Here is a 25,239-nt window from a genome sequence, read left to right as displayed (position 1 = left end):
CTAACATGTTACACAGAGTGATAAAACTGAGCACAAATTAGGTATAGCACAGTAAGGTGGTACGAAGAAACCCATTGCTGGCCAGTTGCAGGGGGGAGCTGGTGTTGTGAGTGTTAAATCATCATACATAATGAACGTATGACTATTGTATGGAACCAATTTTAAGTGTAGGAAGTTCAGCAAATATTGTGCCTTGGTGGTTGCCAGATCACTTGCGTGCTTGCTAAATCCTGTATACAGCGCTTCCGTTTGCTGCGTTACTCACTGAGCTTTTAATAGTCAACTTAATTTTAGTTAAGGTTCAGTTTAGTAACTCTCGCAATTAGTGGAAAATATTGCCAGCGTTCATCTGGTGAACCACATTACATACAGTAGGCACACGCACGGTACATGGGGAGGTAAAAGATAGCAGATCGATTCTGATGGATCCCATCGTGACTAGCTTTTAAGGATAAATTACAGAACCTTTTAATTATTGGGGGTAACCTTGCAGAGAATTGAATCTTGAGTTTGCATGTAGGAGGAAGTTTGGTCTCCCTTGCTCACCATCGCTTCCCAATGCCGACAGCGGCTCCAGCCGCTGGGGTCCCCGGCTACCTGTCAGGCTGCGGGCTTCACGTCAATGCCGGTGACGTGCCGCTTCTGAGGTGGGCTTAGAGCCGTCGTAAAAGCGAGAGGTCTTATTTTCGGGGCAAGCTTCTGAGCCTCGTCCTGCTTATTTGCTTTGTCTCTCTGAAAGCAGCTGAGGTACAGGAGGTAAGTCTGCTGCTTGACTCTTTTTGAGGCATTTTTATGGGTTGTTTTATGGGTACGAGTAAAGGACTACAGGTGAGATTTTTTTTCCCCATCATATAAAATGGAGATATGACTTAAGCCAGCCAGATGGCGTCCTGCAAAATGAAATACTGGGGACAATAACCGTAACTAAGGATTAACTTGGAAATAAAGGCAAAGGTACAACAACCAAATGCAGCAAGAGGGTGTTTTATCTTTTTTGCTGAGTGAATGGGTTAAATTCTATGTCTGGCTGACGTGCTGGAAGATGAAGGCCCATATGTTCCCACAGGACGGACACTACGAGGACAGTTAGAGCAATGTCTTGCCCTGTCAACGGTGCTTATGTCTGAACTAGGATTTCTCAGATCCATAAATACCCAAAACATGAGTGTCTCTGATGAAATAAGTAGAAATTGTATAACAGAGGAGGCACAAAGGCATATGCTGTCTTTATCGTAACTGTGTCCCTTGCTCAGAAGTAAATGCCGGTTATTTCTGTGTGGAGTGAAATTCAGGAGTGCATGTGCTGATCCAGATCATTGGGCTACAAGTCGCTGTCTTGAAACTGTCCTGTGTGTGCAGGGTCCTACCCCAATTAGAAATACACTGATTTAAGTAAAGGTAATCATATTTTTTTTGCCATAGAAACCTAATGTGGAAAAGGTGAGGCTGGCAATAGGCCCCTACCGAGTTGGGTGAAGAACAGACGGCAGAGAAATCTTGATTTATAGGAGGATGTAGGTACGTGAGGATCTTCGCATATGAAATCCTTCTCCAGCTGTATGGGAAAGCGTACAGGATAAAGCCTTGGCTTCGCTGAGGTCAGTGGGAGTCAGTCTGGATACCGTTGCAGGTTCTGTGTATTCCTGCGGTGCTGCTCTTGCTGACGACGGGAACCCCAGTACAGACTTCAGCAGAATCCTCACCGTCAGGCTAGGTTTGATCTTTACAGGAAAGGTACCACTGCTAGTAATGTTATGGAATAAAAAAATACTGCCAAAGATGGGGGATTAAAGCTTTCTATTTTACATTTTGACCCTGTTATCTTGAGTGATACCAGCATAGAGATTGAAATGTCTGTGGGGCTTTTTGCAAAGCAGGGCAAGAATTTTTGGTTTTCCTAGTTTTTCCAGTTATAGGAAACTGAGGATCAAGATTTTGGATGCTAACTATAAGAGGCCTCCAAAAAGGAAAAATTGCAATACTTACCTTGTAGGAATATTTGTTTGTTTGTAAAGTATGTGAACTCCTTGACAGAAAGGAGCCATCAGAAATTCCAGGTGGTTATTCCTCTGTGACGGAAGTCTGTATTTAGGCTTCTGTTACTTTCCTTTATTTATAACAAAACGTTTGAATATCATTTCCAAGATGTTCAGCTATCAGAAACGATGTGATAATGAGGACAGGGGATAGGTCACGAGTCTGCAGATAAGTGTGAGGAGATGGTGAGCTTAACCTACCAGGTGAAAGAAAGGTTAGTATAGCAACTGCATGAACACTTCAAAGCATGCAGCCAGTTTGCTGCTCTAACTTAATTATCCCTGCTATAGATATGTTTGACGAACATATCTATAGCCCAGATACTGTTACTTCTCAGTGGGAAATAGCAGAAGGTTTCTGTTTGGTTGCCAGTGGACCAAATCCTTCCTTCTACTTCCTTGCGTTACTCTTTTTCAAGGACTTTCCCTGACTCTTTGCTCATTTGATGAACAGAAGCTTGCCCCTTTCTGTTTAATGGTGGAAAATATTGTAACATGGGGAATGATGCAGCCTGATGGGGTAGGTGTAAAATGATTTTTAAGAAAGCCTGGTGAGGATTTAATCCTATTTTAAGCAAATACTGCCTAAGCCAACCAAAAATACGCTTTTTAGCACTCATGCTGAATCTACTGTATTCTGGTGTCAGCACTATTTCTCAGCGAGCATCTCACATCCTCCGTGTAATACTACAGGGGTGTTTCTGGGCATCCCAGTGTTGTTGACTTTCTCCACAAACAGCGGGATCTGAAATGTAAAGAGGCAGGATTACCCCAGCACTCCCCCTCGCACAGAAACGCAAGCCGGTGCCCTGTTCTTTGACACTAAAACACGGCCTGCTGTTGGCAAGCTGTGGACTTTAATAGGCAAAGACCGTGGGGAACTTTTCAGCTTTTTAGTCTTTCTGCTTCTGTACAGCCCGTACGCTGGGAGGTACAGTTTTTAAACGTCGTCGTTTTTAATTCCTGTCTCTGGGAGTGCAGAGGATGGGAGTGAAGGAGGCTGAAAAGAGAAGCTGAAAACACAGGATGTATACATACATTAAAAGGGAGCAAAACGAAAATAAACAAACTTAGGTGAAAACAGAGGGGATCTGTAAAAAAAAAAAATAGCTTTAATGTGTTCTTTTTCATACACAGTTTATATTAGTTGCCTCCCTTGTTCAGAAGCCCATAGACATTGATGTACGCTAAATATAATTTGTTCAACAAAGACTTAAAAATTAGAAATACGGTTTCATTGGTATAAATCTGGAATTTATCCACTGTCTTTTGAGGTGATACTGTGGATTCCCATTTTGGCAGCAAGGATCAAAACTTGTTTGTTGACAGTAGTTTTCCAATTTGAGAATGCAGGTGAACACCAGTATGTTTTCTTGACTCCCTTTCCTCTCCATACTGATTTTGACAGGTCACGCTGAAAGTAAAACTTTGAGCTTTCCATATTTTTATTTGTTCTGTGTTGGCCATTTGAATTTTGTTATGAAACCCCACTGCAAGCTTGTCTCTCTTGGAAGAAAGTATTGACTCTCTAGCAAAATCTTCATGGTTTTCTCTGTTTCCTCTATTGTAATAATTTTTAGTTTGTCTTGATGATTGGTAAACCTATTTTTTCCTTTATACATGGAAGAGAATAAAAGTTTTGAGGAGAGGCATTTATAGTTTGCTTATTGTCTGCTTTCCTACTGTAACTGAAAGGCGGGCTGCATCTTACATGGTGTTACGTGTGGTAGTAGCTAGAGTAGCACAGGTGCTTCGTGAGCTATTATTTTTAAACACGGAGTGTTTGAAACAAGATATTAAAAGAAATCAGTGCATAGAAAATTAAGGAAAAACTATTCCTTTGATGCACATATGCATCTTTCCATGTCAGCTATAAGGGAAGTGTGCTCATACCTGGAGGTAGCGATGTAGCCTAACAGAAAGAGCAAATGCCTGGGAGTCAAGAGCAGTGGGTTGCATTCTGGCTTTTCCCCAGTCTGCCCACCTTTGTAAAATATTTTGAGATTTCTAGATGAAAAGCATTGTAAAAGAGCTAAGTCTTATTTAAGCCTGCTTAGTTAGACAGTAGGCTTTAGTCTGTATCATTTTCTGGTTTGTGTGTTACGACTAGAGTGTGAAACTCCTAGGAGAGCCTTTTGTTCTTGCACGCTGGCTCTTTCCTTTGGACTCTCTCTTTTTTTTTTTTTTTTTTTTCTTTTCCTGTCTTAATCACGTGTTATTGCACGGTAAAGCATACAACAGCTATTGGGAGGTGCATAAATAGCAAACATTGAACTGTGAACAAGAATTAGTTTTTTGGGTGCTTCTGGAAGACCCTCTCGGTGCATTACTGTGGGGAGATGACAGGTACCCACTGTCCCGTGATTGTCCATGTAGCTGGTGCTGCTTTGGTGTCCTGCAATGTGCTCCCTACCCCGTTCTGCTAAAAGGTCACTCTGTCCTCTCCAAACAGCGACAGGAGACTAATGGGTAGCCTCAGAGCCCCATCCATGACAGATCTGTATTTATGGTTTTATTAGGATATGTGCCACTTAAAAACATAACCTTCAGGGCAGGACTTCCAAACTGCCACCATCACAGAAGGACCTTTCCTGCTCTGCAATGTAATGACTGCAGCAGACCCCTTTTTTCTGCTGGACTATGTGCAGAAGACCTGTATAGCAGTTCAAACAGCACGTGTTGCCCCAACGCTTGTTTTGCCTTCTCCCCTGGGAAGAGGGCAGCGGACTGGATTTCTCGACATCGATATGAAGTAGCTCGCTTAGTACAAGAACTGTGCAGTGTAGCTGGAGAACCTTGCTCTAAAAAAGGTCTGTAACTGCAAATGAAGGTTTCTGAAAGTGGATCGCTAATCTGGAAAAATTGTGTGTATTGTGTTAAAGGAAGCCTCTGACCTGCAAATAGATGGATGCTGGGAAAGGTAGTCGGGGGAACTGTCACTATGCGCCTGCCTCGTGACCTTCACTAAGCATTTGCTGTTTGCCGTTGTCCCAAAGAAGTGGCCCTTTGGTTTCGCCTGCTGTGGCCATTCTCCTAGATACAGCAGAGCATAGGTGACCACGAATACGTATGTACGTGTATGTGTGTGGATAGCTGAGCGGACATCCACTGCGGAATATGTAGCAGTGGGGACGTTACCTACATCTCTTCATGACCCCTCTTCTGACAGTTTCTCTTACAGTTAGGTTTTTTCCTGGTGGCGTATGAAAACGCTGTTGACTACTTTGCGCTTGAGAGTCAAGCAAATTCAACAAGCTTATTTCTCTCTTGTTGCTCTTTGGGGGTCTTCTGTAGCGAGAACTTGAACTCTTGCAATTCCAGCCCTGTACTTGTAATTCAGTGTGTATAGTCACTAGGATGCCATAGTCATTGTATTATTATTATTATTATAATTTATTTTGTTTCATTTACTTCTCGGCTAGTCCACAGCTGTAAAAATAAGCCCAGGCTGTGACAAAAAGAGATGACCTAAACCTGATGTTAAATACATATAGTCTCTAACTGTATCAAAGATCGAGACTGGACACTTGCAGTTTTTATGTCCCTCAGAGGGGGAGTGACGCTTCTTTTTGGTGTGGAATGTGAACATCGCCTTTGTGAGTGGCAGAACACGATGTTATCCTGTGACATGGTCATTTCACCAGCTCCTTTTTAAGGGACTGTCCCACCTCTGAAGCCCAGGAGCTTCTCTGAAATATTATTTAGTTAATTCAAAAACATAATTGTCTCCAAATTAGCTTTGTCTAGAGTTTCCACAAAGTCTATAGAGGCTTGATGCATGATGTGGTTTTTTTTTTAATCAAGCACCTGCTTTCTTTGCCTAGCTCAGTTATGCAGCAAAGTTGTTTTTACAGTACTAAGAAGTGAGCAATATATTCCATATGCCACCAAGCTTTGTAAAGAATCCTGCTGATGACAATTTCACAGCTGCTGAGAAATAGGCCAAGCCTTCCCCGTAAAGTGACAATAAGGAAAAGAGTATTTATTCCATTGGGATTGGCCATGCGTCCTCCCCAACTTCTTCCCCCTTGAAGGAAAATGCTGGCACTTCCGAACTATGTAACAACAGATGGTGGCAGGAACCAATTTCCACTGCAAAGCCATTTGGTCAGAAAGTATCAAAAAACGTTTTGGAATTGGATTCTTGGCTGCAGGACTACCAGCAGCCTACTAGGAATGAGACACAAAGCAACTGCTTACCAAACCCAAGGGCCTGGTGGCTCTGAAAGAAATGGCTTTTTCATCAAACATTTTAGAAATTAAAACCTTCGCATACGTAGGGTCTAGACTTCAGAAGTGTTCTGTGTATTATGGGTGTTATAAAAATCAGGTTCTTAATTTCTGGACACCGATTGCTTGACCAACTAGCAAGAAAGCAGCCTTCAAAATATGCAGAATGACCTCCAGCTGAGACAAGCTTAATATAGCTCCTACTGGCTTAGTCAGGTGGAACCTTCCCTTTTGGCTCAGCCGATTTGCTGCCCACAGACCATGAAAGTCCCAGGGCTCTGGTAACATACAGGGACACAAAATTAATGCGGAAACAGCACAGGCCACTCTACTGATGGGTTACGTCTAGTAAGTTGCGCGCGTCTGCAAGTTGCTGGCCACAGCAGGTTCCTTTGGTGATTTCTGTACCTGACCAAATGTGCCTCTTCAGAGAGCACTTTGAGAAATATGTGTTTCTTTTTAGAAGCATGCCATGGAGGTCTCTCTGTGCCGTAACTCTCTGAAATAAACAGCAACATGTTTTTTCCCCCGGAACTTCTGTTGCGAGTCTTTAGCTGCTCATACAGCGCCAGAGGTTGAAAATGGTTTGAGAGAACTTCCCATAGGTGTGGGACATAAACAATACTTGCTGAGCCATCTTGTTTTATCTATTCTGTTAGAAATGTATACCAAATTATATGGTAATGTCATGTCACCAGAAACACAGAGCAGATGGAAGTATCTTTCCACATATTGACTCATGTTACTCTGATGAAAGGAATTTGTTTCTCTCCTTCTGTCAAGCCTGCTAGCCTCTGGCAAAGGATGCAACCCTCAGCGAGGAGAACTTTACCAATAATGTTCAAGTGACCGTCTGATTTAAATATATTATCATGGGCTGATGGAGTTAGTTTGCATCAGCAACTCTTTGGAGTAGCCCTTCCTGTTTGTTATGTTCATGTAAGGTAACTTAAACCAAGTAGTGCTGTTCCAGGTTGAGGAGACCCCAGGGAATTAACCCTTGAGGAAGCAAATAGCTTTTATAAGGAAACCTTTGAGGCCCCAGTGTTGGGCCTTTTGGAGACTAATCCTAATAAAGCAAGTGCCAGGTCTCTGACCTGTACTTTTAGACAGAAAAGTGACAGCCCCCCAAGGTGGGTTGCGAGTGCTGTGTATTAGCTATCAAAAAACCTGTTTGCAAACCACCAGTGAAATCCTGACAAATAAAATAACTAGAGATGTGCTGTGAGGAACTGAAAAGCAGATGCCCTCGGTATTTCTGTTTGTTGTGGGGTGGTATTTGACCTGACGAGAGCAGAGTTCTCAGACTGAAAACACGTGAAACTGCAGTCAGAAGGGAGTCAGTGTAATCATTAACTGACTCACCTTCTGGATGTGACAAGTAACGAACCAGTCTAAACTTGCCTGGAGCTTTCTTTGGGACAATACCCACAGGGGAAACCCTCTTACGCTCAAGTGAAGCGTTATCAAATGGGCCCTGTATTTTCCCCAAATGCCAGCTCTTTTCTGTCTTGTCTCTAACCACCTGAGGACATATAGCTGCTGATCTCAGCATCCTAGCCAGCGTTTGCATCTCGGGGCTTGAAGTGCAGGATGGTAAAATCCCCAACACAGCCTTTCTTTTATAAAAATTGCATATGCTTTTTGTTTGTCTCTTACTAGCCTGCTCCCACAACCAGGGAAACATTTTATTTGCCCATGCTGGGTTTTTCGTATTTGCAAACCTCTTTAACCAGCATTTGGCTCTTTCCACTTTCTTACTTTGATTTGGATGACTGCCTGGAGCACCTGCTAATGGCCTGAAGCGTTCAAGCCGAAATTTGCAGCTTGTGTCCCACACGCACTCAGACTGTGTGTTACCTGCCTTCTGGAGCACCTGCTACATGGTTTGGGCTGGAGAGCCTGTTTTCTACCTGCTGACAGCAGCACTCCTCGCAACACCACCTCTCCCCAGCTTTCTCCTGCTCTCCCCCCTGCTCTCCAGAGCCCCTACTCCAGCTTTGCCTTGGCTTTTGAGGTAACATCGACGTTGTCCTGCTTGTTCTAACGTTTCGGTGAAGAACGGGTTTTCCCCTGATACACAGGCACAAAGGTGATGCAAAGGTAAATCTGTCCTTGTGGTCATGGTAAAACCTCCCCCGTGGCACTCCTAGGGCAGACTTATTAATTTTATTAAAGAAGGTTTTATAGGGAAATTGTGAACCGGGGCAGCTTGCTGAAATCAGCTTGTAGATCAGTGGTGGTCGGAAGCTGAATGGCAATTTGGTGTTTAGGAAAAGTGGGAAACAGCATTGCCACTTTACAGAGAAGGACCAAAAGAAACCTGCGAGACCTGAGGAACGTGCCTCCCTTTCTCCTGTTCCTGCTGCCTTTTGAGGATCTTCTGTATGCTCTCCCGTGAAGTTGCTCCTGATGCCTAAACGTAGGGAAAGCTGTTAGAATTAGCCCCATAGGCAGCATTTCAGGAGAAAATCCTCCTCCCTGGCAAGGGGTGATCCTAACGGAGGCTTTCTGGGGTAACAACTTCCAGCAGGGAATTTTCCTTCGTTCTGCCTTGGGAAGCATTAGCTTTTCTCAGCGTCTTGGTCTGTGCCAGGGGTATCACTTAAGCGGACCTGCCCTTTCCAAAAAAGCGTTTGTTTTCTCTGTTAGAAGGATGCTGTTAACAGCTACAGAAGAAGCTTACAATACCTGCCTGGGTATTTAAGTTACCCGCCGGTCCCTTTACCGGCAGGATCATCCTCTTCCCCGACGAGCTATATTCCTTAACACAGCCACACCGTGCCCTCCACCCACCGTCCGTGTTAGTGCCCTGTGGGGTTCCCCCGAGGAACCGAAGCCTCTCCCCACGTGCCAGGGCTGCAAACTGGGGCTCACCCGCTCCAGAGACATCTGCTTTTGCAGAACTGGGCAGGGCAAGGGCTGATTTCTTCCTCCTCGCTTTCCTTTGGTTGCCTCAAAATAACCCTAATTAATTTTGTGGAGAGTTTAGTTTGCTCCCGTGATGGGATTGCTCTTTGTGCAGATCTCTTGCGTGCTATATTTAGGTGTGGTTTTTGGAACACCATGTGACCCGAATCAGATAACTTCTGAACTACTAATCGTGTCTTTGACACTGACTCCCTCCGTGGCTTTGGGGCGTTTTACAGTGGTTTTCTTACGCACAGAATGAAAACAGATACACTCATCTGCTTTGTAAAAGCTGCTACCAGAGTTAACAAATATTTAAGACACTGGTTTAAGCTAAATTTCATTTTATTATTTCTACTGTAGTTATAGTTTTATTGTTTCGTAGATGTTTAACTTCAGAAAATGATCCTTTACCATCTTAGTTTTTCTTAACAGACGGTCGACCCTGTTTCACCATTTTAAAAGGAAGAAACAAGTTTCTTCTGTGTTTGTAGGTGAAAATAGGGCAGAGAGAAAAAAATCTAAATGTCCTCATTTCCTGCCCCGCACAAACTTTCTTCCGTTGTTTACTAGTTGGTCAATCCTTGTAGATGAAAAGTCCAAGACGTTGACCTGAACTGTTTCCCCTCACGTTAGCTATGTTCCTTTTCTTAACAGGGGAAGTTAGTTATCTGCTTGTTTTTCTCCTGATTCCTCAAATTATGCAGCCTGACTTGTATCCTGCCATCATCTACTGCTCAAGGCCACTCAAACCCTGGAGGAAGCCGAGCTGCCTTTGGCTCCGCATCCAGCATGGCTGGTGTTTGGAGCCTGTCATCCATTTCAAGGCATCATCTCTTTGCTGCTCGCGTCCGTAATTGCCACTTTCTGTGCCTTGGCTACTTCTGCAGGGAGCTGTGGTACTGGCGTTTCTTTTGGCTTCACCTTTTTTGCCCTGACCCCTTAAGGCCTTTTGATAGGCAACTGTATCGAAAGGCCTTTTTGGCCTTCGGTAGTTGGAAAGGAGCTTGGTTTGCCTGGGTAGTTAGTCAGGTAAAGATCAGGAGAAATTATGGAAATACTTCTCATCCTTTAGGAAGTAGCGGACGGAGAGGAAGAGAACCCTTCCTTATTGCAAGGCAAATCTATTAAGTCTAATTATAAATAGTAGCTCTTTTTAAAAAAAAAACAAAAAAAGAAAAAACCAAAACTCCTTCAGAATTAAATCGTTTGCCCAAGTGCTTATTCTCTCCCTCCTACAATAGCAGTAAAAAGCAAAATAATACATATAACAAAAATCAGCTCTGAGAAAAAGGAAGATAATGAACCTGCCACAGACTCTGCAATATGTGTCTGTCAGAGAAAAAACAAATTCTTATATTTGAATCTCTGAAATGTAACTGCACCAAACTAGTTGGGGAAAATTTGTTTGAAGATGTATTACGTTCCACGATCAAATGGAAAAAATGGCACCTGTCATCATATTTAGAAAACAGCTGGGTAACATGGCCAAGTGCCATAGTCTCTTTTCACATGGCCTTTATGCTGAAACCATCCAAGGTCCATTCTCAGCAACTGGAGAAACCCTGTGCCTTTAAATGGTTACAGAAACATCTACTTAGGGGCCAGCTCTTATTGCAGCAAAGGCTGCTTCTGTTGCTTCTAATTAGCAGTTAATGGATTATACTTTACTTTTATAATGAACCCATCAGGCACTCTTCTATAGTATTTTTCAGCTATTTTTGGTAGAATATGTATGCAATTGTGCTGCTCTTCATGCTTTCGTTTTGAGCATGCAGAAAATATTAGAAATAAATCACTATCTGAGATTATTTTAGCACTCAAATGCTTAATTTAAGTCCAATTAAGCATTTCCTAAATGTATTTTCTTTTATCTAATATCTTAGAAAAATGGTAATGGGTTAATTGCCCTATCTGATCTAGGCTTTGATGCAGAACCTCCTAAATATGTACATATTGTTAATTAAAATATTTATATACCCAATGAAAAGCCTGTTTTTTAAATGTGCAAACACAGCTCCAATATGTATTCATTCAGCAAAAAATGTTTTTCCAGCTGAACACAGTACAGGTACGTGCAGAAGCCTAGATGTTTCGGAAGTTAGATGGGCTCGTAGGAACTAATGATTTTTATAGTTACTTTGAATTAAAATAGCAATGGTATTAGTAGCATTAAAGACTTGCAGTGATGTGTGTGTGTGCGCATGTATGTATGTATATGCACAATTTATGTATAGTATATATGTGTTAGAGTATGTACACAAACCTGTGCATGTGCACATAGGTATATATTTAATAAATAAGTACATTCACAATGGTTTTAATTGGAAGATTATATGATTTCCCCCTCAGGGAATTAATTTTGGTGCCAATTTTTAGCAGGAAGCCCAGCTCACTGCCTTTGAACCTGCTCTCTTTGCTCAGGCCACACTCCCAGTAGGACAAGGTCTAACACTGGTTAGACTGGAACAGGAGGGGGAGCTCTCACTGCACCAGGCAGGAAAGGGGAAGACAAGGCACCCCAGCCAAGGAAAAGAGGGGGAGCAACCACCAGCTGCTGTCAGAAGTAGATGAGATGCACCCTCGCTCTGCTCCCACTTGCTGTGGTCCCTTCACCAAAGTGGAGCACTGGGCTTCTCCATCCCTTCCACCAGTAACACACACATGAGGGGAAAAAAAAAAAAAAAAAGGTTTTGGCTGAAGCGATAAGCAATTCCAGGTTGTATCCATGGCTTGCAGCAAGAGAAATGCCGCTCGCGAGGCTCCCGGGTTGAAAGCGTGTTTGGTTCTCATCCTGATGCAGCACTGCGCTCGCTAGCCACGAGAGGCTCTAAACTGCTACGGAAACCGCTACGATTTTTACACAGCGAATACTAAAAAGAAAAGGAAGGGAAGAAAAAGGGAAGGTTGGGTAGTGGTTATTACGTGAAGTAGCTCCCTCAGTGTGATGGGACAAGGGCAACTTACTTTCTGTCCTGGTTTTTGAGGAGGATGAGTTTGGGCTTTTCCTCTGCCATATAACATGCCAGTGGAGGAAGAGGAGGAGGCCGGCCGTGCAGGGGCCGAAGAGCTGTTGTTCCCCTGCCCCTCACAGCCCCCAGCTGTGCTGTAGGTGTGGAGCAGAGGGATGTCTGCTGGGCAGCCCAGTTCCCATTCCTGGAAGCAGGTCCTCACCGTTTAATCCATTTCTTGTTCCAGCTTTTTCGGGACAGTACAGCAACACACTACCCCTTGCTTGAAGCGAGGCCACAGTCAAGCCTTTCTGAAATTATTTCATGTTTGCTCACTTGTAATCAGCCGAAGCTATTCTGACATCCTCAAATGTACTGTTATATTCCCTTTAAGAAATAATGTGAAGCTCAAGAGATTCCAGTATTAACCTTATTTTCCCTAAAAAGGGAGCCACCTCCCCTTGAGTCTGGTAAAAGCTCTGCTTTCTCCCAAAGCTTCTGCGGAGGTAAAGTCCATCTTTTTGCCTGCACTATCTCATCATAGTGCATTATAAACTCAGTTTGGGGTGTACAGGGACTGCAGAGTAGCCTCCCTCCAATCTCTGTCTGAGGTGTTGGTCTAAGTATGTGGCTCCGCAGAGGTACGTTTCTGATGTCCACACCAAAGTGGTGAAAGCAAGACTGAGACACCACCAGTTCAGTGACAGCATCCCAAGATCTGCATCAGCCAGAGCTCTGGGATGACTTTTGCCTTCCCTACTTTCATCCCTCGGCAGTTTGTGCCGGCGCAGGGTAAGCCAAGCTTTGCGGTTGGTGAAGTTATCAGGGACAACTTCATCCAGAAGGGTAAGGCTCCTTCAAGCAGAGTTTTGTTTGAGTTCTCAGAAGGTCAGTGTGGGAAGTTCCCCATAAAAGATGAACTTTGATGTTGGCAGCCAAGGTAGATTCAGAAGTTTTGGGAACATTTTTTTCTTCTTTTTAATGATACGAAATGCAGGAGACCTGTGAATAGCATATTTTTAGATTGCACATTCAAATATACAGTATCACAGTATGACAGCAAATTAAAATTCTTATCTTTTTTTTTTTTTTTTAAAGAAATGTATTGTAACTCATAGTAGAAAGTTTGATGAAGAGCAGTATGCCACTCTGCACAGAAATTCTGCACTTGCAACTAAATTAAACATCACTGGTTGCTCTCATTTAGATGAACCCTTTTGGAAGTTCTTTTTTTAAAGCTAGCGGATTGGACTTCTAATTTTAACTCTTATGGTTTATAATTAGAAACATTTCCAAACTTGTTTACAAACACCTGCACTTGACAGCGTGTGTCTGCAATTTTAGAAGGACTCACTTGTCACTTCCAGTGGGGGTTGAGAGGGCATCTGAGTTCTTTGTGTTTGTACAGTTAGTTTCGGGACACTTGGAACAAAAGTGCATTTTTAAAAAGAAAATTATAAATGTGTGATGTTTTGCGAGGGGGTTGCATGCATCTAATCAGCAAATAGGTCTCATTGACTAGTTGTGGATTGTTTCGAAGTCAGGAGGATTGTTAGTTAGTGGTCATTTGGAACAAGGCTCAAACTGGCACCTAAAGGAGAAATTCCAGGAACTAATTTTAGCAGCCTGGTCTCTCAATTGGAGAAGATGGTTTACAGGTTTTCTGTATTTATCTCCTCTTCAAACATACTACTTTCTTGCCAGCTGTCCTTCAGAAGTTATTCAGAAAGAGTTTAAAATGACTTTTGAATAAATGGTTGTTTTTTCATAGGAAGTTAGAAGTAAGTTGCTGAACATACAGTGAAGCAACAGAGCACCGTTCCCCTCGAGCTTGAGTGGGACGTGTGTGTTACACAAGCCTGTATGCAACTTGTTTGCAACAGGGTGACTATCATACTGGGTTACTCATTGGTCAAGTATACAATCATGCTAGAAGTAATCAAAATACTTTATTAAAAAAAAAAAATCCTTTGGCTCCTCATTATGCTCTTTACACCCAATTTTTAGCTGTATCACATAGGTTAACAGTGTTGTTTCTCAATTTCTGATATAATAGGAAAGATCATCCTCGCTAAAAGTTGATGCTGCGTGCGAGGGTGGCAGGAAGAACCCTCCGAATATGTTTCAAGGGTATGCCTGAACCAGAGGTAGTCAAAGCAGACTTAAGCAGTAGTGGCATAAGATGTCCTATTGATTGCTTTATGCTCTTGTTGTTACTAATTAGTATGAAAAACTCTGGCTAATTAGACCAGCCTGTTTGGCTGTTGCGTCCTCTACTGGGAACCATGGTCAACCTTAGAGAAACTCCAGTATCGGTGAGGATAAGGAGGCCACGGAGCAAAATGGTTTTTATTTTCTGCTATTTTGTTTTCCAGAAAGGCACGGACCTGGATCTAGCTGAGGAATCCGTGTTAATGTCAAAGGATCGTGTCCTCAGAGGTTCTTACTCTCGATCAGTTTCAGTGAGAGTTGATATAAGTGGAATTAGGCACCTAAATACCTTTGGGTGTGCATGTTCTTTGAAGTTAAACCTGTAGTCTGCAGCCTGTATGTTGTGCTTGACCCCTCTGCAGAGCACGCAGCATATACTCACTGGGGGGCTCTTCCGAAGCGATCGCTTATAAGTGAACAAACAGATAATTAAATAAAGCTTTTGGAGTACAATGTACAGGTCTGAAGAATTATTTTTTTTCCATCTGTAAAACAGCTGTGCCTCTTAGCTGTATTTCTGAATTCCTTTAAGGCAATACAATTTTAACAAGCATTCACTTTCTATGGCAAACAGGCTTTTTTTTTTTTTTTTAAATTTACTTTTTAAACAAATAGGCTAGCCAAAATTATGATGTTACTTACATAGTCCACAGCATAATTTCTTAGCAAGTACGGCTGCAACTAATAAATTGTATTGTAACCACATTAGGCTGTTCCCATCTTTGAAAATAGCTTAAAAGACAGTTTACAAGCTCCAGTGTTGTCACAGTCCCAGTTGATCTGAGTTAGAAATTGCTGATGATTCAAATATGACCATAGAAATTAGACTCGAGTGGGATTTAATGCCACTTCTCGCTTAACTAGAAACTTCTATTTTACTGTGAATTCTGTCTGGAGATAGCTCTTTCCCAACTGATGTACTGAGGGGAATGTAGCTTCATGCCAGTGTTTTCAGTTTCCCTCTATTTTTGTTTGCTTCTGTCAGCTCTGTGCCCACTTTCCTGAGTGTTAGTATGTAGAAATGTTTCCAAAAGGCATGGGGAAGCTCAAAAGCAAAAACTATGCAAGTGCAGAAAGATCCACCTATGCAGCAACACCTTGAAAACATGCAAAAAGCTCTTCGGTGTCAGAAGTCTCGACTGACCGTGACGCTAGTGACAAGCTTTCTCAGATGTCCGTGATAGGAAAGGAAGACCTCTATGGCGTATTTGTGGAGTTGGCTGACCTGCGTAAGCCTGACAGGTTCTTTGGTGTGGATCTTTGGGTGAAGTGGAGCGTCGTGGTGTGCGCGTGAAGTGATCCGTTTCAGGGTAATCTGCCTGGCTCCCATAGGCAGACGGCTTGGAAAAATCTCTCTTTTGGTGAATTTAAAGGGATATTGTCTTCCTCAGAAAGTGGTAATTAAGTTAATTGGGGGAGTCGTGGGAAAAAGGAAAAAGGGCTTCAGAGTTCTGCTTTGCTTCTTCTCAGAATAACTCTCACTTCAGGTAAAATTGTTACTCCTCGCAAAGCATCCTGTGGTGTGCTTGAATAGTTTGAGCCACAGCATGCACGGTATACCAGCGTGATTTAAGAATTGAATTCGTGTCCAGGTAGCTGGGCGTACGAAGGTATATCATATAGTATCGCATACCGTGGGAGGGGAAGCTCTGGGAGGCACTATCTGGATGTGAGGTGGCTGTTTGTATATTGCCAAAGGCAGTAAATATAGGTTCCCAACCCATGAAGTCCCAGTGTTGAAGTTACGGCTGCATCCCCGGAGCTGGAACATCTTGCAAATCCCTGAGATGCAGATCCTTTGCTCGCTTCTCCCATGGTTCTCCCATAGCTAAACTCAGTCTTTAAAAGTCCATAAATAGGTGTAAAACATGCTTTTTCCACAGAGGTAATGAAGGTAAAGAGGACTGGGACTGTTACTGTGGCTTATTGCAAATTATCAGCAGCTTAAGTTTTTGCAGCTTCTTATTACTGGTGCATATGCTTTATATGAGCAGCTGTTTGATATTTCTGAAGTAGTCCTGTGCCGTAAAAATATGTGTTTTCCCTTCTTAAAGGAACTGTTACATGCCAGTTGTACCCCAGCTGAAGGGACCTAGAGCAAATGTGTTATGAAATAAAATTGCTTCAGGATAACCTGCCTTGGTTTAGGGGACAGTTAATGATAAATTTATTTTCGTGACCTGTCTGCCGAGTATTTGTACACTAATTGTGTCCTATTTTGAGGGCAGAGCACGTGAGCTTGTAAGAAACTGCTTGTACCGGATGGAAAGGGCAAGGGGGTTTTTGTCCCTAGTGAGTGGAAAACGTAGCATCACCTAAACGTGTGCATTATTTCTGAGTAGTGTATGAATCCCTTGGCTCATCTGGAGGCACTTCTTAAACTGGCTCACAGGAGTAGCTGCAGCCAGCTAAGGTGCTCGAGAGCAGAGCGCGGGGGAAGAAACCGAACTGACTCAAAGCACAGTCATAGTTTTTAACTTTATATAATGTCTTTCGCAATATAGTAGAAAATTACCTTTATGACTAGCGGCAGGACCTGTTGTATAAGTAAGCCAGCCATGGCGCTGGTTGGTATCTCGCTTTTCACTCGACCCTCTCTGCGATGCAGGTCTTGGAGGAGGAGTGAGTGCCTGGTGCAGACTCTGCCTGGCTCCTTGGTAAGTCGTTCGAGCCTATCTTTCTGTATAGCCACTTTACAAACTGCTCAGCAAAAATAAGGAAATTTTTCATAGAGTGCTTTAAAAGAAAGCTGCTAATCAATTTTTCTTATTATTTTATGCCCTGTGATTTTTACACCACCCCCACCAGCTGGTTAATCATGCAAAAGCTGAACACTTCATTAGCCAGAACATGTTTGCCCATGGGCATTTTGGTAGTAAATTAGTTCTTTCTATTTATACAGGTAAGTCATGGCCAAAAGTCTTTAAGGTGCCAAAGGTAAGGGTTCAAATTAATTCTTTTTCTGAGTTTTCAAGAGAAACTAGGTTTAACTATGCGTGCTGTTGATTTGAAATTACTTTTGAATTAAAGATAGCGTGGATAAAAGAGCATTCTCAAGCTGGTCTGAAATACATTGGATCTTTCTGGATCTCAGATTTGGCTTTTGTACCACAGCCTGCCTTAAAAACCACCAAAAACACGTGTGTGCACCTACCCATATATATATGTACATGCACACACAGTATCTACATCTACATGCACTGAGTGTTTGAGTGGCATGTGGCATATTGACCAGTGTTTTTCCTTTCTTACTCTGTGCTTTTTAAACTATTAATTGAAAATATGTGGTTTGTAGGTGCTTTTTCCGCTCAAATCAAATGGTGCCCTCTGAAAGCCTAGTTTAGCTCGACAATGAATTTAGCTTTCAGGCTTTGGCCATTGCAATATTGTCTGAATGCCACCATTTCCTGCAATCAATGTAATTTTATATCTACTTGGAATAGAAAGTCAAGATGGTGATTGCCTTAATTTAACTCAGCGTTGTATTCATTAAGGAGTTGGTCCCGAATTCCTTTCAGATCAAAGTCTGTCTTGATTTCAGTGGAACCTTTCGGCGCACAAGGTGTGTGGTAGCCTTCTAAATGTTGTCATTGTGACTAGTGAATAAAAACTAAATGTGTTGCTAAATTTAGGCTGTTGCTCATGTCAGCTTCCTTTTCTAAATGACGGTAAGTGCATTCCATAAATAGTATGCCTCTTATGTTGTCATATCTCTTTGGCTTGCTTTGCAGTATTTTACAGGATATTTGCAAATGAATTTTGTGTTCAGTAGGCAGGGGATGAAAATAACACTGCTCATTGGGACTCCATTAACCCGCAGCTAATGAGGAACCATTTCAAGGGCTAGATGAGTGTAATTCAGATTAGCCTGCGTGCCAGGCTGCTCTGCTCCCGCTCGGGCTCCTGCCATGCCGTGCTCTGGCCGGGGTCCGGAGGGACGGAGCCCGGTACGGCACAGCTGGCGCCCTGCCACGGACTGCTGTCGGTTAAGTTTTCTGTGCGTCGGTTCCCCTTTTGGAAGGTAGGAGGGAAGAGTGAGTGACTGTGTGCGCACTCGTAGGTAGGTGACGGTGATCTTGACCTCCACAGTCAAGTGTGTTGAGATGTAATGAAAAACTCTACAAACACTATACTTGTGCTCGTTGGTTGATAGCATTGTTGCTTGTAGAAAAGGGTACTACGTGATGACAGTAAAGGTGGTCCAGACTGGCCTTTAATTAATTTTATTTTCAAAATCTATATTAGTGACTGTCATGAGGGCACCTGGGCACTTTACATCAATAAAATAATCAATTTAAAAAACGTGTAGACCAGAACTCTGTGTTCACTAACAAAACTCCTGTTCCCCGTTACGACTAAAGGTCAGTCCAAGGCTGGCCAAGCAAGCAGGACTCGCATTTCTGCACCTCGGCGCTTGCCAGACGTGGCTCTGGCGGAACACCACCGGCAGCAGCTTCCAGATGCCCGCGGTCCCTGCAGACAACGTCTTGCTGCTGGCCGACAACTTGTTAACCCCCTGCAAGTCTCACATTGGTTTCGGGACCTGATGGAAAAGGTGGAGAAAGACTAGTTCAGAGGCCAGCCCCAATTAAAAATGTGACTTTGCCAGTTGCGAGCGGCCCACTGAAGTGCCAGAAACAGGGAGTCGGTGGAGCTGTGCTGATGGAGGGGGGGGGAGAGAGAGAGACCTCCTTCTGAAGAGCACGCTAGAGGTCTCCTAGCTGAAGAAACTTTATTGATGATAAACGTTACAATATGCAAGCTTAGCAAATTCGCTAGGAAAATAACGCTTCCCAGTTTTTTCTTAACGTGTGTTAATATTTTATGATACCTGCGCATTAAGGGCTAGTTCTTGCAATGTTTAAGTGAGTTTGGGCTGCTAAATTGCCTTTATGGACTTTTAAAAAAACGCTACTGGTCACTACGGATTAGCTAAATTCCCGATCTCGCTTAACATGCTGGTGATGTAAAATCAGCTTATTTCTGTTTTTCATGCATTAAGTGAGCATATGTAATTAAATTAAATGTTGTTGCAGAGCCCCATTTTATTTATTTGTATTAGTACATTTAGGGCAATAATCCCACTGTAATATATATCTAATTGTGCAAAGAACACTGAAACTAGGAGCTCCTGGACACCGATGTAATTTTTTGAATGTGAAATGATAATATATTTTGATGTCTTGAAATCCAATTGAACTCAAGCTGAGCTTAAAAATCCAAGATCTGATTCAGGAGAATTCAGTCCCATCTGGCTGGTGGGTAGCAGGTGTGCAGTGTGTGTGTGTGTGTGTGAGATTCCAGGGAGTGAAACATTTCTCTTTTCCTGTAAAGCTTTAATTCCAGTTTAATGTTGTGGTCTGAGGCGCTCTGCAGCTAAGTTCTTGTGTAATTACCAACATCTATTGTTGGTCACCATTTCTAGACAACATAATGGTGACGGTGAATGGCAGAAGCAAGTAAATGTACCGCATTATGGAGAAATATGGTTTCTAATTCTTAAAGCTTTGATTTAGTTTCTGATTACACCCAAGACTCTTCCTATGGGAGAGTGTGTTTTTACAAATTGATACAGACATGATCCTTGAAGACTGAATGAGAAAGGTTTCATTGCAGCATTCAGCATCAAGGTCTTTTTGAGAGTTGTTGCATGTTCCCACAGCAACACAGAGAAGGTTTATTTCATCTACTTATTTTTATAAAAGGAAAGAAAATGTATTATGTAATATCTGTTTTCAGTGGATAATAGACATGTTCTACGTTTTTGCATTGCTGCGTTTATAAATGAGGGAGGGGTTTTTAATCTTTAAAAGTATTTTAACAATCTGTTGGATACTTCAAGCAACTTTACTGGTCCCATGTTCAGAACCTTCGGAAACCTGTCCCAGCCATTCTCATTTTCCTCTTTCTCCTTCCCTTTCTTCATCTTTTGATCAGATACTGCCAGTTACCCTCTGCCTGGGAGCTTTTTACTTAGGAGGTTTAAGAACCTGCTTTTCCTTGACTTTTCGCATCGGCTATCAAGTCAGCTCCCTTTTACACTCCTGTCAATTCTCCCTCTTTCAACTTTTAAATATTTCCTATTCCTTTTATTTTTCTTCGCCGCTATATAACTTTGCGCTGGGAAGTCTTTTGGCACATGTGGTTTTTATGGGAATTGGCACACAAAGCACTACTGATTTAACAAAGTAAGTAAGCAGTCATACTTCTTTTCTAGATTTTAACTTCACGCTACTACAGTAGATGACACTTTGCTACTGTGTTTCACAGGTTTTTCTCATGGTGAACTGACTTAATTTCTGTTGTAGAGTGGAGCTGGTGCTGTGTTGCCAAGGGAGGTCCATCTGGTTTGACAGACAAAATGATCAGCATTTCTCCAGACATCCCTGTAAAGATCTCCCTTTTTATGTGTTTGCTTTATGAACTTAAATGGAAGAGGTCACCCCCTTCTGACGGAGCAGATTCTTTTTTGCTAGGAATAGGGCTTTGCATGAAAACATTTTTTATTAGGCAAGTCATCCATACTGCACCGTAGGCTGTTTGAGTGTAACAGTATGTTACAGTCTGCAAAGTTAATGCAGTTAATATTCAACTGAACTTTTGGGGGGTTGCTAATCCCTTAGGCGGGCTTAGCAGAAAGGGCAAACATATTTATAGCGCTTTGAATCAGACTGCAGTGAACAAGTAAGAGTATGTGTTATATCATGCAAATGTTACACAATTTCAGGAAAGCTCAGTGCATAATCATCTTTTAATAGTACTTAAATTGGTGAAATATCTCATCTGAAAGCAACAGAGCTGTTGGTTCAGTGGACAACAGGTCTGTTAAAATAAGACTCCATGAAAGGTCTTGAGATTCCTGTTCTGGTGATAAATTCTGCAAGTTCTGAACAGATTTATGAGCTGTTTAATTAGGAGCTAACTGTATTCTTTAAGCTCTGTCATTTATATTATTCCCTAATAGGATTTCGTTGGACTTTGTCACATATCTGACTATGACTGAGTGTGTGCAGGGTTGTCAGTAGCCTATTCCATATAGACCACAGTCTCTTGCTGTCTTTGTAGAAGAAAGAAGATCATTCCTGAATGGTCTTTCCTCCAGAGTGGAAGCGTGACACTGGGTAGAGTTTGCTTCGGTAAGCGCTGTGGGTGCACTGGGCAAAAGAAACGAGAGTTACGTCATGAGTTGCGGGAAGTTCATAGAGAAGCTGAAGTGCTCAGACGGAGAACGTCCAACAAGGAGGGTCACGTTTCTGAGAGACAGAAACTCTCCATATTTATGTCACGGGCAAAACTTGTGTTTACCTTACTGAGTGTAAGGTTTTGTGGAAAAGCGCATGAAGGCCTTGTAACGCTACCAGCCCATCAGGAGCCAGAGAAAAAGAAAATACGATCTTGGGTTTTCCACAGGATTTGATTGTGTAGAGTTTTTAGTCTAATACATATGAGGTCAATCAACTGGTAGTCAACAAGAAGTCATTTGTACTTTTTTTTCAGAGAGGGACAGATCGATATGACTGCTAACAGCTGCAGTTGGTATGGTGAACTTCTGATACCATACAAACGTAGAATACAGGCCTGGCGAAGTGGCTGGTTTATTCCAATTAAGATTTTTTTAATACATTTTACATTTTGGCAACTTCTTCCGTTTTTTTAATAGATTTTAAATATTGAGATGAGTGACTACAACATGGAACTTGACCTTAAAGAGGGATCAAGTTCCTGAATTCATGCACATACTCAAGTAATTTGTTGATTTGCCACCTCACCTGCACCTAACTCTTTTCCTTTTCTTTTTGCTCTTAGTAAACCACATTGGCCATTCGTAGCCCTTCAGGAAAAAAAAGTTCTACAAAATCATTAACGTGTCAATTGTTGGGGAAAAATGCAACTATTTTGATAAAGATTTTCAAAATTTTTAAAATTATATTTTCAGTTAAAAATGAAATGACTGAATACCAGACTAAGTTAAAATTTTGTATTGGAGTTGTTTATGTCTGAAGTACCAGAAAACAACTAGTTTATTATATGCAAAATTTCAAATACCAGAATATATTAAAATACTAGTTCAAAGGTCAAAAGCCTCTTCCAAGGAAGGAAGGAATTTACAAGGGAATTTGGGCTAATTGGGTTCAGACCTAGTAGAGCTGTAATGGGTGCAACAGGGATGATGTGGCTGACACTGATGTGGGTTCCTTTGGTTCCTCACCCTGAATGTCCCCAGCTCATAGTTGGATCAGCTCCCATGCAAATCTTAAGCAAGATTCAACCTTATGCCTCTACGTCTATAATGAGCCTCTGTAACATTTATGTTATTTTATTAAACAGTAAATACCGACATCCACAGTGAACACCTAACTTCACAGAGTGTGCTGGTGAAGGTGGGCTGGATATTAGCTCCACATCCTGCAGCCATCTTGGAGCTAGAAATAAATGAAACCGTCTGCAGTTTTGTTGGGAAAACAAAGAGTTAACACTCTGGTGATGTTAACTGTGATAAAAGGTGTGTGTGTGTTACTGTGCTGTACTCTATACATTTATGAGCTCTTTTTATAGTAGCATTCCCAGCAGCATTCCCAGCAGCAGTCCGGGTCCAATCAGGACTGGTATGCCGTTGTGCGAGGTGTTGTTCTAATTCATGTGTAAATGCGGAGTGGTTGCTGCCCTGAGGATATTACAGTGAAATTACAAACAGGATAAAAAATAGTAGAAGGTGTGGAGGAGGAGGAGGGCAGCTGCAGCGAGGTGCGCTTGTCTTGTCGGGGTTGTGGTACGTACAGCCTGATACCAAATGATGGGCATTTCATTTACTTAAAAGTCTGCTGCCTTCAAAACAATTAGCCTCATTGTCTTCCGTTTGTGTCGTAGCTATTTAAACAGAAATGTAGAACATAGGAAATGAATCACTCCTGAGATCCTTCTAGGCTCCTGTGTCTAGCAATGACCAACCCCGGGCGCCTCAAGGAAAGTTGTAAGAGCCTCACAATGGGCAGACATGGGATAATCTTCTCTCTACACGATCTCATCCTAATCTTTCATTATTAGGGATTAATTTAAGCTTTGAAGCATGAGTTTTTAAAAAAAAAAAAAAAATTGTTGTTGTTCCTCCTCTGCCATCAACCTTGTTTAAAGTAAGAAATATCCTACCAAGCCTGTGATCTGAGCTGCTCCTGGGGTAATCCTACCTGCTCCTTGGTGGGCTGACCGGATTTGCAGCTTGGGAGCTACCGTGGCGGTTTTGCTTCCTCTGATGGCAGAAGGCACCGGTAGCTCCTTTCCTGCAGGGAGGTGGGCGAGGGCTGAAGGACATTGAGCAGTTATGGCCTGGGTGTTCCCGTGTCGCCGTATGTCAAAGCTCTGGTGCTGCGGCTGGATCTCTCCCTTTCCCTTTAATACTTTAGTGGCTAATTTGCAGTAAAGCGCAATAGGAAATAACCATAAATAAATCTGGGAACCTTTGTATTAATTTCTTTTGCTAGCTGTGTACATATGAGCAGCTTGCCATTTGCATATGTGAATCTTGTCATAACAATTTCGGGAAGTGATTTGTTAATAATCAAGTTCTCAGAACAGCTCTAAATCAGTAATTGATGTAGGTCTGGATAAAGCAAGCCTTCCGCCTGCCTATTTTGTGGAGCATTTTTGGCAAGTTTCAAGCTAGCGTGAAAACTAGCCATCAGAATAAAATTTAGGACAGCTGGGATGCTTTGCAGTGAAGACTTTTGGCTCCACAGTTCAAATAATCACAATAGCAGCTCAATTTAGCCTTTGGCTGGATAGGTTTGGCAGGGCACAATGAAAAATAATTATTTCATGGCCTGCTTATTTGTCCCTTAACAAATAAACTCTCTGACCTATGCAGGCTTATGTAAATATGCTGCCGTATGTGGGGTTGTAGAACACTGTCATGTCCCCATTTGGAAATATGTTTTATTTCACCCTCACGCTACAAACTTTTCTTTAGGGTTCTGTCTGGGAAGCAAAGAAAGGGCTCGGAGGTATCGGGTACCGAAGCCCAGACAGCCAGGCACAGTCTAAAAAGCCATCTAACAGTCGTCTTTCTGAAAACACGTCCATTAGCATGCAGTGTTTTCACTGCTGTAATAATAAGAGCAATCATGATGCGAACAAGTCCGTCTCTTCACAGCCTTCCCACGCGGGATGGGGAATGACAGCTCCTGAAGCATTTGGATATTTGCCTGAATGTATGCTGCTTAGCTAACCGCGGCTCAGCCTGCTCCCCACCTTACGGCTTCCTGGATATCCTTCTCAATTGTTCCAGTGACAGCTTAAAATGTGAGGCTTGCAGGGGGGAGAGAAAAGCTTAGCGAAAGGCTTTTTGCGCGAGTATTTAAGGGGACGTTTTATTGCGCTTGATGATGGAGAGACGTGCCGCGCTGTTTTCTGTTCCTACGATTTCAGTGTTTGCACTTTCTGTTGTGCCGGCAGCAGCCGATCCATAACGTTGTCTTTCTGTTTCCCACTCTGGAGGGTGAAAAAACACACAGAAGAATACAGATTGACGGTTTTGTCTTCTGACACCACCATTTTGGTTCTGAAACGGCAGAAGAAAGCCTCTTCCCCAATGATCTGAAAGATCTCTCTAGAACATTTGCCTTCACACACTCGTGCACGTACGCACGCGCACATGCGCGCACGCACAGGCTCTCACTGAGGTGGCCATGATCTGTTTTTAATAGTGGCACTTCTTCTCAAAGTGTCATTTAAAAAAACATCAGCAGTCATGTCATGCATCGGGATGAATTTCTAAATGTAAATGAGATTCTCTCAGTAATTTATTTACATTTGTTTTCAGCACAACAAATGAGACATCACGTAGCTTCGTAATTTCCCATGACCGAGTCACCAGCATGAGGTGTGTAATTTACCCTGATTTAAGA

The 25,239-nt window shown here is 42.4% G+C and overlaps 1 protein-coding gene across 3 annotated transcripts in view; it reads left to right on the top strand.

Moving 5' to 3' along the window:
• The window catches only part of ESRRG (estrogen related receptor gamma), a gene marked incomplete at its 5' end in the record, with an annotated part of 375,885 nt that overhangs the window by 6,763 nt on the left and 343,883 nt on the right, over positions 1–25,239 (top strand). Inside the window, 2 exons of one of the 3 annotated variants that reach the window (XM_081997739.1) lie at positions 16,947–16,995; positions 17,241–17,275. The exons of 1 other annotated variant lie outside the window; for it this stretch is intronic. In XM_081997739.1, coding sequence (XP_081853865.1) covers positions 16,947–16,995; positions 17,241–17,275 — 84 coding nt within the window. The remainder of the gene's footprint in view (positions 1–16,946; positions 16,996–17,240; positions 17,276–25,239) is intronic. One more of the 3 variants, XM_081997738.1, reaches the window with a different exon arrangement.

The sequence above is a fragment of the Phaethon aethereus genome, assembly GCF_964289735.1.
Source record: "Phaethon aethereus genome assembly, chromosome: 3".
NCBI lineage: Eukaryota > Metazoa > Chordata > Aves > Phaethontiformes > Phaethontidae > Phaethon > Phaethon aethereus.
Note: the sequence above shows the minus strand (reverse complement) of the source record. Positions and strands in the feature narration are given on the sequence as shown.